Source organism: Radiomyces spectabilis (assembly GCF_025331425.1).
Source record: "Radiomyces spectabilis strain NRRL 2753 chromosome Unknown BYT42scaffold_3, whole genome shotgun sequence".
Classification (NCBI taxonomy): Eukaryota; Fungi; Mucoromycota; class Mucoromycetes; order Mucorales; family Radiomycetaceae; genus Radiomyces; species Radiomyces spectabilis.
In genome coordinates, this window is record NW_026251928.1 from 2,124,612 (window position 1) to 2,137,068 (window position 12,457).

At 41.5% G+C, this 12,457-nt stretch overlaps 3 protein-coding genes across 3 annotated transcripts; 1 reads left to right on the forward strand and 2 right to left on the reverse strand.

Annotated features, from left to right (window-relative positions):
- Positions 1 to 830: 830 nt before the first annotated feature.
- BYT42DRAFT_490880 (uncharacterized protein) lies at positions 831 to 2,449 on the reverse strand (the record flags this gene model as incomplete). The annotated part of the gene is made up of 2 exons (XM_051564033.1): positions 831 to 1,419; positions 1,494 to 2,449. 2 exons carry the CDS (start codon positions 2,447 to 2,449, stop codon positions 831 to 833), a joined length of 1,545 nt encoding a protein of 514 aa, XP_051426561.1.
- Positions 2,450 to 4,358: 1,909 nt separating this feature from the next.
- BYT42DRAFT_528804 (uncharacterized protein) lies at positions 4,359 to 5,755 on the forward strand. The gene is made up of 6 exons (XM_051565380.1): positions 4,359 to 4,683; positions 4,746 to 4,943; positions 5,006 to 5,013; positions 5,076 to 5,142; positions 5,211 to 5,331; positions 5,408 to 5,755. The coding sequence occupies exons 1-6, from the start codon at positions 4,457 to 4,459 to the stop codon at positions 5,522 to 5,524; spliced, it is 738 nt and encodes a 245-aa protein (XP_051426562.1). The 5' UTR covers positions 4,359 to 4,456; the 3' UTR covers positions 5,525 to 5,755.
- Positions 5,756 to 9,297: 3,542 nt separating this feature from the next.
- Positions 9,298 to 11,015, reverse strand: BYT42DRAFT_611758 (uncharacterized protein; the record flags this gene model as incomplete). Its single annotated transcript, XM_051571549.1, has 2 exons — positions 9,298 to 10,229; positions 10,319 to 11,015. 2 exons carry the CDS (start codon positions 11,013 to 11,015, stop codon positions 9,298 to 9,300), a joined length of 1,629 nt encoding a protein of 542 aa, XP_051426563.1.
- Positions 11,016 to 12,457: the final 1,442 nt, after the last annotated feature.

The following is a 12,457-nucleotide window of genomic DNA, read 5'->3' on the forward strand; positions in this document are numbered from 1 at the left end:
ATCTTTTCTCCCCATTGTTGAGATGCATCCTCGAGCAATTGGATGGCTTCGGCTGAAGCTGTTTCGTCGTTGATTGTTTGCCATAGTTCCGGAACGCCATGTTGAAGCATGTTGCCCAGCACGATACTCTGAATATCTTCTTTAAAAAGCTTGAAATCCTTACTAGGATAAAGAGGCTCCTCGTCATCGTTCTGAACATAATGTCCCGTTAATATCATTTGCATCTCCAAATCAAAAGAAAAACAAAGTAAAAATCCAAGCGTTTACTTACCCCAACGATTTGATCAGGCCAATAGTATGACTATTCAACGAAGAACGGTTACGGAATCGTTTGACGACAATATTTGCCTTTTTCTTTCTTACTTTAAAAAGGCCTTCATCGACAGGAGCGCCCCAGTTTCGGTTATCCAGATACGGTGGAAGATAATAGTTCAACAGTATATCGTCGCAGGGAGATTTCACTAGAGGAGAGCAGCTTGAACAATTTTTGGTACATGATTCACAGGTGTACACCGCATTTTTGTTCGAGGAATCCACTAATTTCCAACAGAGACGTCGACCAAAAATAGATTGTATATCATAGGAATGCTCTTGGTACAGTTCAGCTAAAGTCGTCACCAAGTGACAGTGACCGCAGACGAGATGATTGGCGAAACACTAAATTTTCATCAGAAACCTGCGTAATTGCCACGGCTATAATGGATACTTACTTTGTTTTTTGCTCGATACAGTTCCAACCGTCGGCATGAGGTAGCCAATGAGTATTGTTGTGCACTAGTAGATGGAATATTGATTAGCATTAATTTTTTTGGAGGGGCTCTGTCGTCTACTTACACCACGGACAGGTTCTCTTTAAAGAGACATTTCTTTTCAAATATATTGTTGACGCATTCAATGAATTTACGATAAAGCTGAATATACTCGTTCAAGTTCGTACGACTTTGCTGCATGGTCATTTTGTCCACGTGTTTGCAACTGCGTCCGCGAATATAACAATTCATACAGAGATCATAGTCAGAGCAGTCAGAGCAGTGGTAATAGCGGAAAAAGATATCGCTTCGGCAAAAATCACACGTCCTCGTATAAAGGCCAGCGTTGCATGCTTCGTTTCGGATATCGTTGCTGACTTCTTCAAATTCGATAGTTTCTATCGTCTCTGGTTGGATAAGATTTTTGGCCAGCAAATGCAACAAAATCCGACATTCTTCCAGAAACAGTGCTTTGCCCCCTTGAAGCATTGGTAAATCCATCAGACTCGGACTCGTCTCTTCAGGATCGTTGGATGGCATGATAGCAAGCACAGCAGTATCTGTAGGAGGTGCATCTGTATCCTTCTCATACTTTTTCAAAAGCGCCAGCCATTTCCGAAGAGCATAACACACCATGGCTTTGCAACGATAAACTTCAGGGCGGACAATGCTAGCAAAACATTTGCAAGTATGTTACGATACCATGCCTCTCAAGTGGATGAACACAGTCAATGATCGACATACCTGCGATAAATGGGTAAATGTTCATCAAGTGCTGCCATTAAGGTATGGGGTGTTGCCCTATTCCATGCGATTTTTGCCGAGAAACCGACATTGCGTACTTGATGGTAGCATAAACTGGGAATGAGCACCATGTCACCAAGCTTTTGGATGATGACGTGTGTTTTGATGCCAGCTTTCTTCAACATATGTCGAGAACACCAGGCTCTGTCACTGTCAAGGAAGAAACTCTTTTGGCCGGAAACTCGCGATCGCGGAGGATGTGTTACATTGGCTAACGCGTCGCGGTAACGGTGTTCAATAAGGAGCCATTCAGAGTATGCATCAGGAGCGGTGTGTAGCATGATGTTGTGACCAAAGGTACCGCAAATATCACGATGTAATGCCGTGCCGGTATAGCTGCCTCCCAAATAACACATCAGATTTTCGGCTCTCAGATTTGGAGGCATACATCCAAAAAGATCATGGGTCCCCAGCGGTAACAGATAGTCCGGCACAATCTTCTTCAAATATGTCTCGAATTCAGGTGGACAAGTTAAATCTTTCGCGTAAATTCTTCGCGCTTCTGCTTTGGGTAGATTCTTTTCTTCGACAGCCGTCTGGAGTGGCTCTTGCGGAACAGGAGCTGGCGCGTTTTTTCGTGTTCGTCCGCGCTTCTTGCCTTGGACAGTCGTCTGCGGTGGCTCTTGCGGAACAGGAGCTGGCGCGTTTTTTCGTGATCGTCCTTTGACAGTGGTCTTAAGAGGCTCTTGCGAAACAGAAGCTGACGCGATTCTCGGCGGTCGTCCTCGCTTTTTCTTGACGACAGGCGATTCAACGACAGACGGTTCAACGACAGACGGTTCAGCAACAGGCGGTTCAACAACAGGCGGGTTAACAACAATCGACTTTACGACGGGCGATGCGGCTTCTTCTTTAGTACTATTATAGCTTTCTTTTAGAAGATCGGGAATGGTCATGGTGGTATTTCCTTTGGTCTTCATATCATATAGTTGGAGCTCTGCAGTAGATGATTAAAAGCTTGGCAACTATGTGATGACCGAAATGAGAAGGGATTACCTTCGGTGCCGTAAAACTCGCAAAGCCGATCGATATCAGACAAGTGCGGATTCCAACTAGGAAGCCTGTGTAGATTTTCAATCACCAGCGGTTCTCCTCGTTCTACACAGTGATGATGGATGAATGAACGTAATTCGGCATAATCGGAGTAATCATGAATGTTGATGCGTTTCACCGCGACGAACGGAGCCTGCAAGTTTGTCTCTGTATCAAATAGATGAATACGCATCCGGTATGGAAGAGAAAAAATCGGTTTGAGGGAAACAAGGTACAGAGGATCACGCACGCCTTTACGGCAACTTTTGAATTTCGTGACAGCTTATTCCATCAATCAAAAATTCAACAGTTTCAAGAGAGACATCGCTCCGCAAAAACGCGATACTGCATCATAATAGATTAAATGGATGTTTATGAAGCAACAGATAATGTTAGAGCTTTGATTTGCTGTCAATATAATCATTCATGGTGGCGCACTTGACAAAGGAAGCCGAATTTACGCTTTTCAAACTATCTATATCAGTTTTTTTTTCTTTTTTTTTGCTCCACGTGTAGACATCCTGATCGAAATCAGTGTTGTTGCATAATCCGTAAGAAATGAAGCCATCACTTCATTCGAGAGTATCGATATGCATTTGTTGAGAGGATTTTTTGAGTGATGTCTCATCATAACCAACCGAACGCGGGCCAAATAGTATAAAGTAAGCATAAACATTTTCATTCCTACAAGTTATGGTCATTTATAACCGAGCTTCAACTAAGTTTACAAATTAAATTTCTTGCGAAATATACAGTATACACTGACCTCTCAGCTTGCATCTCATGAATCAAACAATTGACGCGCCCAAAATGGGATTTTCAAGTGTCGCGAAGTCCAGTCGTCGAAAGTGTGAATGGATCGTCTTGATGTATGAAGCATGCCTTGATTGGTCGTGTTTACAGAGATATGGGGAATTAAGGGCAAGGGGGAATGCATGAATTATCTCCATTTCATGACTTTGGGTACTCGAGTCTTTTGATACCATGTATTGTAGCCTTTGGACTTCATATAAAAACTCTTGTGCAAGATGCAAAAAACATATCCGTCTGCAATTAAGCACTCATTATAGCACAAAGCTGAGTACCATGATGAGTTCTCTTTAAAATAAACATAATTACCAATTGTGTACGCAATTCCTCATAAAAAACAAAAGCGCAAAAAAAAAATAACAATTATACGATAATTGATCCCCAAGCGATTAATATAGCTATTCTGTCGGCACACCCGTTCTCTTGGTTACCATGCATCGAATTTGGCGACAAAGTGCTTGGAGACACGGATAAAAATGTATTGCCATGATATAAAGTGGTCCCAATGGCACAATAGTCCCAAGTCATTAAGCTTTAGGCCCTTTAAAAGGACTCAGATAGTGAATGCGTGTTGTCACTCGGAAAGCAATAGAAGAAGTGACTCCTGCAAATAACAACAAGGGGCGACGCGATCTCATGCACTTTGATCTGCATCACCAGCTAGCGTTCGGTATTTTCGGCTAGATGGGTGCGTGAGTTTAGATGTATTGTTAGCAATGAGGTATTTTTCATTTCCAGTATCGATATTTGAAAATTTAATCATGTGGAATAATGGGAATCGCATTGAGACAAACAAGTTATCCTTCAAGACGGAAAACCATGGAAATCTAGCTGCACCGTTCATCAAACCGCATCAGTAGCACCATTAATGTAGCTTAAATGTTAAAAGAAGGGGATACCAAAAGTATAAGATCAGGACAAATATTTTGTTTTTGCTGCTACGCACTTTTATTTCTTTCGGCGGTTCGCGTTGCCAAAGATGATCACTACGAGTATAAATATGTCCGTGCCATAACAGGATTCTCCCTTTCTCCTGTTATTCATTATTTGACGTACCCTCAATGGTTAGCTGGATTTTAAGTGTTATCACACTGTCATTGGTACCATCGGTGTTCACCGCACCATTCGTTCGTCGTTCGGCGGCCACGGTGTACCATGAATGTACCGAGCCAGGCAAAATTGCGCTGACTTTGGATGATGGGCCGTTTTATCGTACATGGGAACTAGGCAACATGCTCAGCGATCAAGGGGTCAAGGCGACATTCTTCATCAATGGCAATAATTGGGTGTATGTCTTTGTTTTGTGAAATCAAGCTATCGATCGAATGGACTCATGAAATTTCATTCTAGAGATGTCAAAGCCAGTAGCGTCGACACTTCGGAAGGAGTCAAAAGTTATATGGAAGTTCTTAAACATTTGGATGACTTGGGGCACCAGATCGGTAGCCATACATATGAGCACAGAGAGCTCGGCGGTCTTTCTACAGAAGATATCCATTATCAAATGGAGACCTTGTCATCTGTTATTGAAGAAGCCATTGGCAAGAGGTACGTTTCAACCATTAGATCTCGTTGAATGGCGTCTACTAATTCTCTTTCTATTCTAATAGACCTGCATGTAAGCATGTAGCGATTAACCACTGGTATTGAAATATTCACCCTATTTGTTTTTGTGGACAGTTATGCGTCCGCCAGCAGGAAGCTATGATGACCATGCATTAGAGGTGCTTGGTGACCTGGGGTATCAGTAAGTCCCGTTATCGAGCAATTTACTAGTAATGTGATATTGATGCTTATGGGACAACGCTTTTGCAGCGTTGTCATGTGGAATGTAGACTCTCAGGATTGGGTGACACACGATCTTGGCGCAGAAAAAGGAGAATATGAAGCTGGTGTGGGCCAAGCCTCAGGAAGCTATATTACATTGCAACATGAAGTATGTATCAAAGAACTTGTTTTTATGGACACAGAAGAGGTTCAATTCATTGTTGTTCCAACGTTTTTGAACTTAGGTTTTCGACCAGACCATTGACGAACTGATTCCATGGATTGTGAATTATGGCAAAGAGAAACAACTTGAATTCGTCACTGTAGCAGAATGTCTCGGTTTCGGCAGTGGTTATCATTAGTGCTTTGTGCTCACGTTCACATGCACACGCCACCCATTGGATTTGCCATTCTCCTTGGGCAAATAGTTGTTATAGTGCTGCTTTATCTTTTTGTCTTCAATAGGGAACTGTTGCCCTAGCATAATTTATCAGCTGTAGCCTGTCTAACTTGGCTACATAGTGTTACTTCATGATATTGTTCAACGAATTTTTCATCACAAAGTAATAAATCATGACCGCATTTGAAATGACTGTCTTTCAAAAAAAAGCACCATAGAAACGGAGACGATCTACGGAACGTCTCGAAATCAACTCTAAACTATTGAGCAGCGACGCCAAGGAAGTATACAAGGATGATCCTTAGTCTATTTTCAGTCGCAGCAACTTTTGCGTTACAAATGACCATATCACATCCATTTTTCAGACTGTTGATATCTGACTTGGAAAAGCGCAGCACAAAATTGGATGTTGCATTCCGGTGCCGTCATTCCGAATGGGTGAACGTGATCAAATGTCACCAGAAAAAGGCCATGCAACAGAAAATTCAGGAACTCTTAATAGCCCAAAAAAATGGATGAAACGAACTCCGTCCTTGCAACCCTTTCCTTCTCCGCTGCGGCAATGAGTTGCTACACCGCTTCCTCATTTCCTAAAAAATAGAAAAATAGCGTTTGAATGCAGGTCATTCGTAGGTGGAGGTCGACCACTCACGCGAACGTCATGTTATATACATATTTACAAGCTTTACTTTCTTATTTTTCTAGATAAAGTCGTATCATTATAAAATAGCAAAAGTCAGAAGGGGAAAATCAAGCTACTATCAAGAGATATACCATGTTCTTTTATTAGATTGTCGGTTTTCTTTTTTGTTTTTTATTCTGTTGTGGCAAAAATGAAAATTATCATAAGAATAAAGTTTGGGAAATAAAAGAAAAAAATTTACAATTCATACACAGCTATGGAGACGAAATGAGTCATGCAAAGGGGAACAATGATGGTGTCATGCCGAGGAGTCGACAAACAAAACCATGGATCAACCATAAAAAATATGTGTAACCATAGACTTCAAGAAGAAATGAGAAAATGAAAAAAGGACACAAATGAGACATTGGGTAACCAAGAATAAAAAAAAAGCCACTACTGGAAAATGACAGAATGAATCATGAAGAATGAGAGAAGGGAGAATGACATATGTAAAAAAAAAAAAAAAAAATGATCATCTAGCCGAGAGAAATGAAATCCATGTCGAGTAACGAGGATGGCGCAGTTGAACTCTATGAAACTGATATGCGCATGATAATGATGCTGTTGTTATGTAGAATAGTAATGCCGATAATGATGATATATGATGGGATCCCTCCGGGATACTTCTAGGGATGAACAGGACAATGTTCTACGATTCAACCATGAAATAGGTTAGATTCATGAGTTTCAATGACATGAGGAAAAAAGAAAACGGTGAAACGGATTCATACTGGTCATATGGTAGCGTGAACCACACACGGCGCAAAAAGTACCGTCTTGATGCGATAAAACTAAGGATTCTAACGTCGATGGCTGCATATTGAAAGAGACAAGTGCTGGAGAAAGAGATGAATAATGCGATGGTTGTTGCAGCGAATGCGATGGAAAAGAAAAAACGGCTTATAAAGAAGTCTGGAATAGCTGATTTAAGGCAAGCCGAAAATTTGTGTTTGTTTTTAAGATGATCGGTGCTGCAAAATCCCTTATCGAAGCCATCAATTTGTGCCAATTTAGGTAGGCGGTATGGGGGAGATAACGAGATGAATTGCAAGATTGGGGGAAAAAGCCAAAGAAAAAGGGGGTGAACAAGCGAATAAAGTCAAGTAAAACCATATTTAATTTACTTTCCGATTTCTCGGATGAGCTGAAATGAGCAGCTTCACCTGTCTTATTTCATTTTACACTAGTTACGGTGATCGTGTCATATCGAGAAAATGTCAGTTTTGTGCGATGTAGTTGTCTGAATTCCCATATGAAAATAGATATTTTACTATTTACTGCCTTATTGAAAAGCTGTCGACAAACTACGGGCCGAGGAAGATCAACGTGGACATTATTTAACACATGATGATGGCAAACCCTGTTCGTTTTGTGTTGCACGTGCCAATGACAAAAATTTCCGCTCAATTTTTTTGAAATGAATCAGTCACAAATTTTACAGGCATCTCTTTTCGGATCCGCGTCTTTTGCAGTTCATTCACAACAACAGATACAATTCTTCTCTTATACAAGAAAGTTAAGGTGATATCGCCCTTAGCTATAAAGTAGTTCCTCATGCCTGTTCAACGGTATGTTATTACAATTCACACTGCAATGTAAACTCCCTGCGCATGTAAACAAGATAGGCAATGCTTGATAGTAAACGAGTCATGATATCTCAATTTCATTCTGATAATGAATCGAGCCGAACCACCAACTGAGTAGTTATCGTAGAGCAATTCAAACCATCCCAACATCGAGCACAGCCAAGAAAACTTTTAAGGTTGATATCCTCCTTTCATTCACGCCAAACGTGGTCAATCTTCGCACGATTTTCATCGTCGAAAAAGGAACAACTCACCTCTCACAAGAAATTTTTTCGATGGAAGGCGTGAATGTTTTCATGAAAATGTCTCAATTTGGAACATTTTGATCATCATCGGAACGTTCCGGCCAAGACAACGGAGCACCGAACGCGGGTCACGCAATAGCCAACAAAAAGTGGGTCATTGCCGCTTTGTTTGAGACTCGCTAACCTCCTCTTTTACTCCTTCCGCCTCAACGGACAAAATATTCTGATTCTGATTTCTTACGATACTAGAAATCAGTGAGGAACCAACCTGGAAACTGACTTCAAAGTCTCATGTTATTCCTATCCAAATCAGCAAGGACACACAAAACGATACGCATATTTCTAGCTGTATGATGTATCATCATTACGTTTGAATAATTTCGTTATCTTCAGTGTAATCATTTTTGAGGAATGAGCCGATAAAGTTGGCATCATTGCTTATCTGATTACGCCAGGCAGTTTTACAAATCTAACTAACCATGCATGTTAAACAGAAATAAAATGTCACAAATGATGAACCTTGCCAGAAATACAATGCATCAGTTTTCCAAATTTAGACTTGCAAAGTCTCTTCATCATCCGAAAAAATCAGCATGATGGATGATTCCAGCCTTGATTCGTTTTTTTTTTTTCCGCGAGCCCTTGGTGTCCATCTATCAGAAGGATCCCGACAATATCATGGGGTATGCCAAACTAAATCCAGGTTTCTATATCAACTTTGAAGGTCACACCGTTGCTGAGGTAGTCAGAAAGAAGTAACAAATTACTACTGAAAGTTCGCTTTTATTGCCAAAAAAGTTCGTGCCATTGTCTCACGAAAATGCCATTAATTGAAGACGAAACTGGTTCCATGCTTTTGAATCTGAACTTCATAACTTCATATCCCTATCTATGGATTGAAGGAGTTGTGTAGATTTTCGATCTAAAAGTGAGCTAGTCAAAAATGCTACCAGAAAGTTGAATAGCTAACAGCAGACAAATGCAATAAAGCATGGAGTCATGCTCCTTGGCTTGTTCTTGGTGGTTACAATGGTCCATTAAAAGTGAGGTTATTGGGCATTGTGATATATTGATGATGAGTGATAATGTAAGTTCAAACAAGAGCAAGGGTAACAGAAAATCAATTTCCAGTACGTGATTTCCAGTTTCTCGTATGGTGTAGACAAGAAAAAAAAAGGTTCAATCGAAATTCTAGTAAGAAGGACGCGGAAATGGCAATTTAAAATTGGTAATGAACAGAAACCGAATTATCGGATCTCATTGGCGGAGGGTCATCCGTGATTGCATCGGATAAAGACGTGCTCGATGAATACATGGAATTATCAAATAGGGTATCCCGCTTTCCCGCACATTTCACCTTTCCTTCCGCGTCCATTTCCAACTGGTTCTTGAATCGTGCCATGGCGGCTCCAATGTCGTCTTCTCCTTCTAGATATTCAATAAGTCCCAACTGTGCACGAGTATGAGTACGCAACAGTTCGTCCTGAAGGTCAGTCACGACAGTTTCCGAAGAGGGCGAAGATGCCGAAGATGTTAGCGAGGATGATGTTCTAGGCGATGGAAGCGAGTGTTGTTCTACCGATTCTTGTTGTGACTTCTTCAGGAAGGAGATTTGTTGTTCCAATATTTGTTTTTCTTCCGTCATCCGAGATTTCATTTCCAGTTTTTCGGCTTCAAGTGTCGCTACCTTTTCCGCCAAACGTTCGTTCTCCTTGATCAACGTGTTGGCCGTGGCTGTCGAAGTGTCTTCCAGAACACGAACTTGTTCTTCAAGCGCTTTGATACGGCGTTGCAATTCCCCATTCTCCAGATAAAGGCGCTTCATTTCACGATTCACGGGTGACGACGAACTATCCATCGTGTCATCCTTTTTGTTAGTCGTATCCGCCGTGGAAGCAGTGATGAATGAATCCTGACTTAAGACTCTTTCGGACTGGTCTGGGCGTCGCTCTGGCGCATTATTACCATCGTCCTCATCCGCAGTTTCCGAAATGGTTTGTGCCACCAGAGGAATGTTAGTGTTGATGATCGTCGGACCTGGTGAATTCACGATTTCATCATGTCCCTTCTGTAATGCCGGGTCAATGAAGGATGATTTTCGGGTATCTGAAGGTGACAGTGTGACTGAAGACAAAACTTCGATGGAGGATGCTAGTGGGAAACATACACACACAGACACAGAAAGAGATTATAGATAAGAATGAGGCAAGATACAATGTGTGGATGATCTCAGTGCTTACCAGATTCACCTTTTGACGGACGAGACTCACTTGAGGTGGCGTTTGATTGGCGCGGATATGCATCTGCCTGTACGATTGACGCGGAGCTCGGTCCACGGTGATGATCACTTGCTCTGTCGAACGATGAGCCATACGAATGGCGGCGCTTCTCATTATCGCTGCTCATCGTCTTGAAGATATCATGATGGCTTTGAGACGTATTCAAAGGCGATGAAGCGGGTCTCTGCTGTAAAAATGAACCCAGCATAGGTTCATACTGTGCGTAATCGTCTTTTTCAAAGGATGGTTCATGGAGGCTGGATGGTTGTGGAGTCCTTAACAAGGTAACCACGTCCGGGACACGAACATCGTTGGTTACATTGGTTGTAGTTTCCGTAGTTTCGGTAAGAAATGGATTAGTTTGACGACTATTCAATTCCGGCTCGTGCTTGGAATCCAAAATAGACGAGTGGGATTTCTTCTCGGCATATCGATGAGGAGTCGGTTGTTGCAAGGTGTTGGAGGAAACCTGATGGATGGACCGTGCGCCTGACCCCTGCGAAGGATGCTTGGCTGCGGGTTCAGGCCTTGCTTTAGGAAGTGTCTTGGATTGTCGTTTGGATAAAGGAGACTTTGTCGCCGAGGTTTCATCGTCATGTCGACCCTTTTCATTATGTAGCTTATCCTGAACTTTGACAAATAATTTTTTGATCACCATTTGCAAACAAAGAATAAAAAATGCAAATGTTAACGGAAAACCGATAAAAGAAATTCGGAAAGAAAAGAAAGAAAGGAAAAAAAAAAGGGTGATGGGAGTTCAGAGGAGTCGGGGATAGCAAATAAGGCAAAAAAAAGGGAGCTTTTGGGAGAACTTATGTTTTAGTGATGTCATGATAAAGCCTGTGGCAAACGATCGTCTTCCATGCATTAATTGCCTATTATTCAGAGAATATATGTGAGCTTGTATTGTTATAGATAGCTTTGATTAAATCAACGGCATGCACTCGATGCCTGCCGAATGTCCAGGGAATAAGCTTCGCTGGGACAAGGGCTGTTGATGGCGGAGAATCAAATGCGCACGCCAAGATAAACGACCGCTGCCAAATTTTTTTTCGTCCCAACACATGCATGATTCAGAAGAAAATTTTTCCAACGTATATTTCTCCATGTTTCTCGACAAAAAATTGCCTCCAAAAAAGAATAGCGGGATATTGTTTGCCCGTATGAACCTTACATGATGCAATAACTATAATAGCTGTGAACAGCCGCCTTCAAAGCAAAAAGTACACATTTATTGTGGACTAGTACCATCTTAGACTGTGGAACCTATCGACATTCGTTCATTCTCAGTTGTCATAGGGAACCTCTGTTCTTAGATTTATTTAACACTTAAAATGTCCAAATCCATTTTCTAAGGGTTTTTCTCTTTGTCTAGAAGAAGCTGGTTCAATCCTGGCTATAAAATTCAGTGCACTGTCAAAATCGGTCTCCCAGCATATGATAGCGGTATCTAGACCGCCTTATTCGGTATGTAATACTAGTTACTACTTCAACCGTCGTAACCATCAATTGTTACCGAGGCAGCTTTTGACAGCGAATGGTTTGTTGCCGTGCTTCGTTTACCAATGTTTCCGTCACCTGTTTCTATGCCTTTAATGAAAATTGTAATGAATAAGTTTGTGCGCATAAGAGTTCAGTAAGGGACCAATGAACGTGCATTTTTATAATATGATGGCACTCAAAAACTATCTTCTATCTTTGGAGATAGATATAATCCAAGTGCTGCTCAGCAGGCAGCATTCTCATTGCTCATTTTAACGATGCGCGTCCCCTTGATTGTCTGGTTGAAACTCTGTGGGATTACTCGTCGTGGGAACTCAAAAAGTCAAAATCAAATGAACTGATGGGGTCTCAAAATGTCATGCTGAATATGCTTGATGTTGAGGAGGTAGTGGATGATCCAGGTTAAAGATGAAGATAATAAACGTTTGAAATCAGGATATATTACAGAAGATGCGAACATGTAGGATTTCCTCATATGGATGCATCGCCACCAATCACCCATAGCTTAGATATGGGCCCATCGGCCCGTCGGCCCTTTATCCTGTTGACGGACTCGCATAATAGGACATTGTGTATTGGCAAGTACCAAGAATAGAT

What these genes read in the sequence shown, in the direction of transcription:
- BYT42DRAFT_528804 (XM_051565380.1), top strand. Translation starts at nt 4,457, where the DNA reads ATGGTTAGCTGGATTTTAAGTGTTATCACACTGTCATTGGTACCATCG. An exon ending in CTTGGTGACCTGGGGTATCA is followed by an intron (nt 5,143 to 5,210) that starts GTAAGTCCCGTT and finishes ACGCTTTTGCAG; the next exon opens with CGTTGTCATGTGGAATGTAG. An exon ending in ATATTACATTGCAACATGAA is followed by an intron (nt 5,332 to 5,407) that starts GTATGTATCAAA and finishes TTTTGAACTTAG; the next exon opens with GTTTTCGACCAGACCATTGA.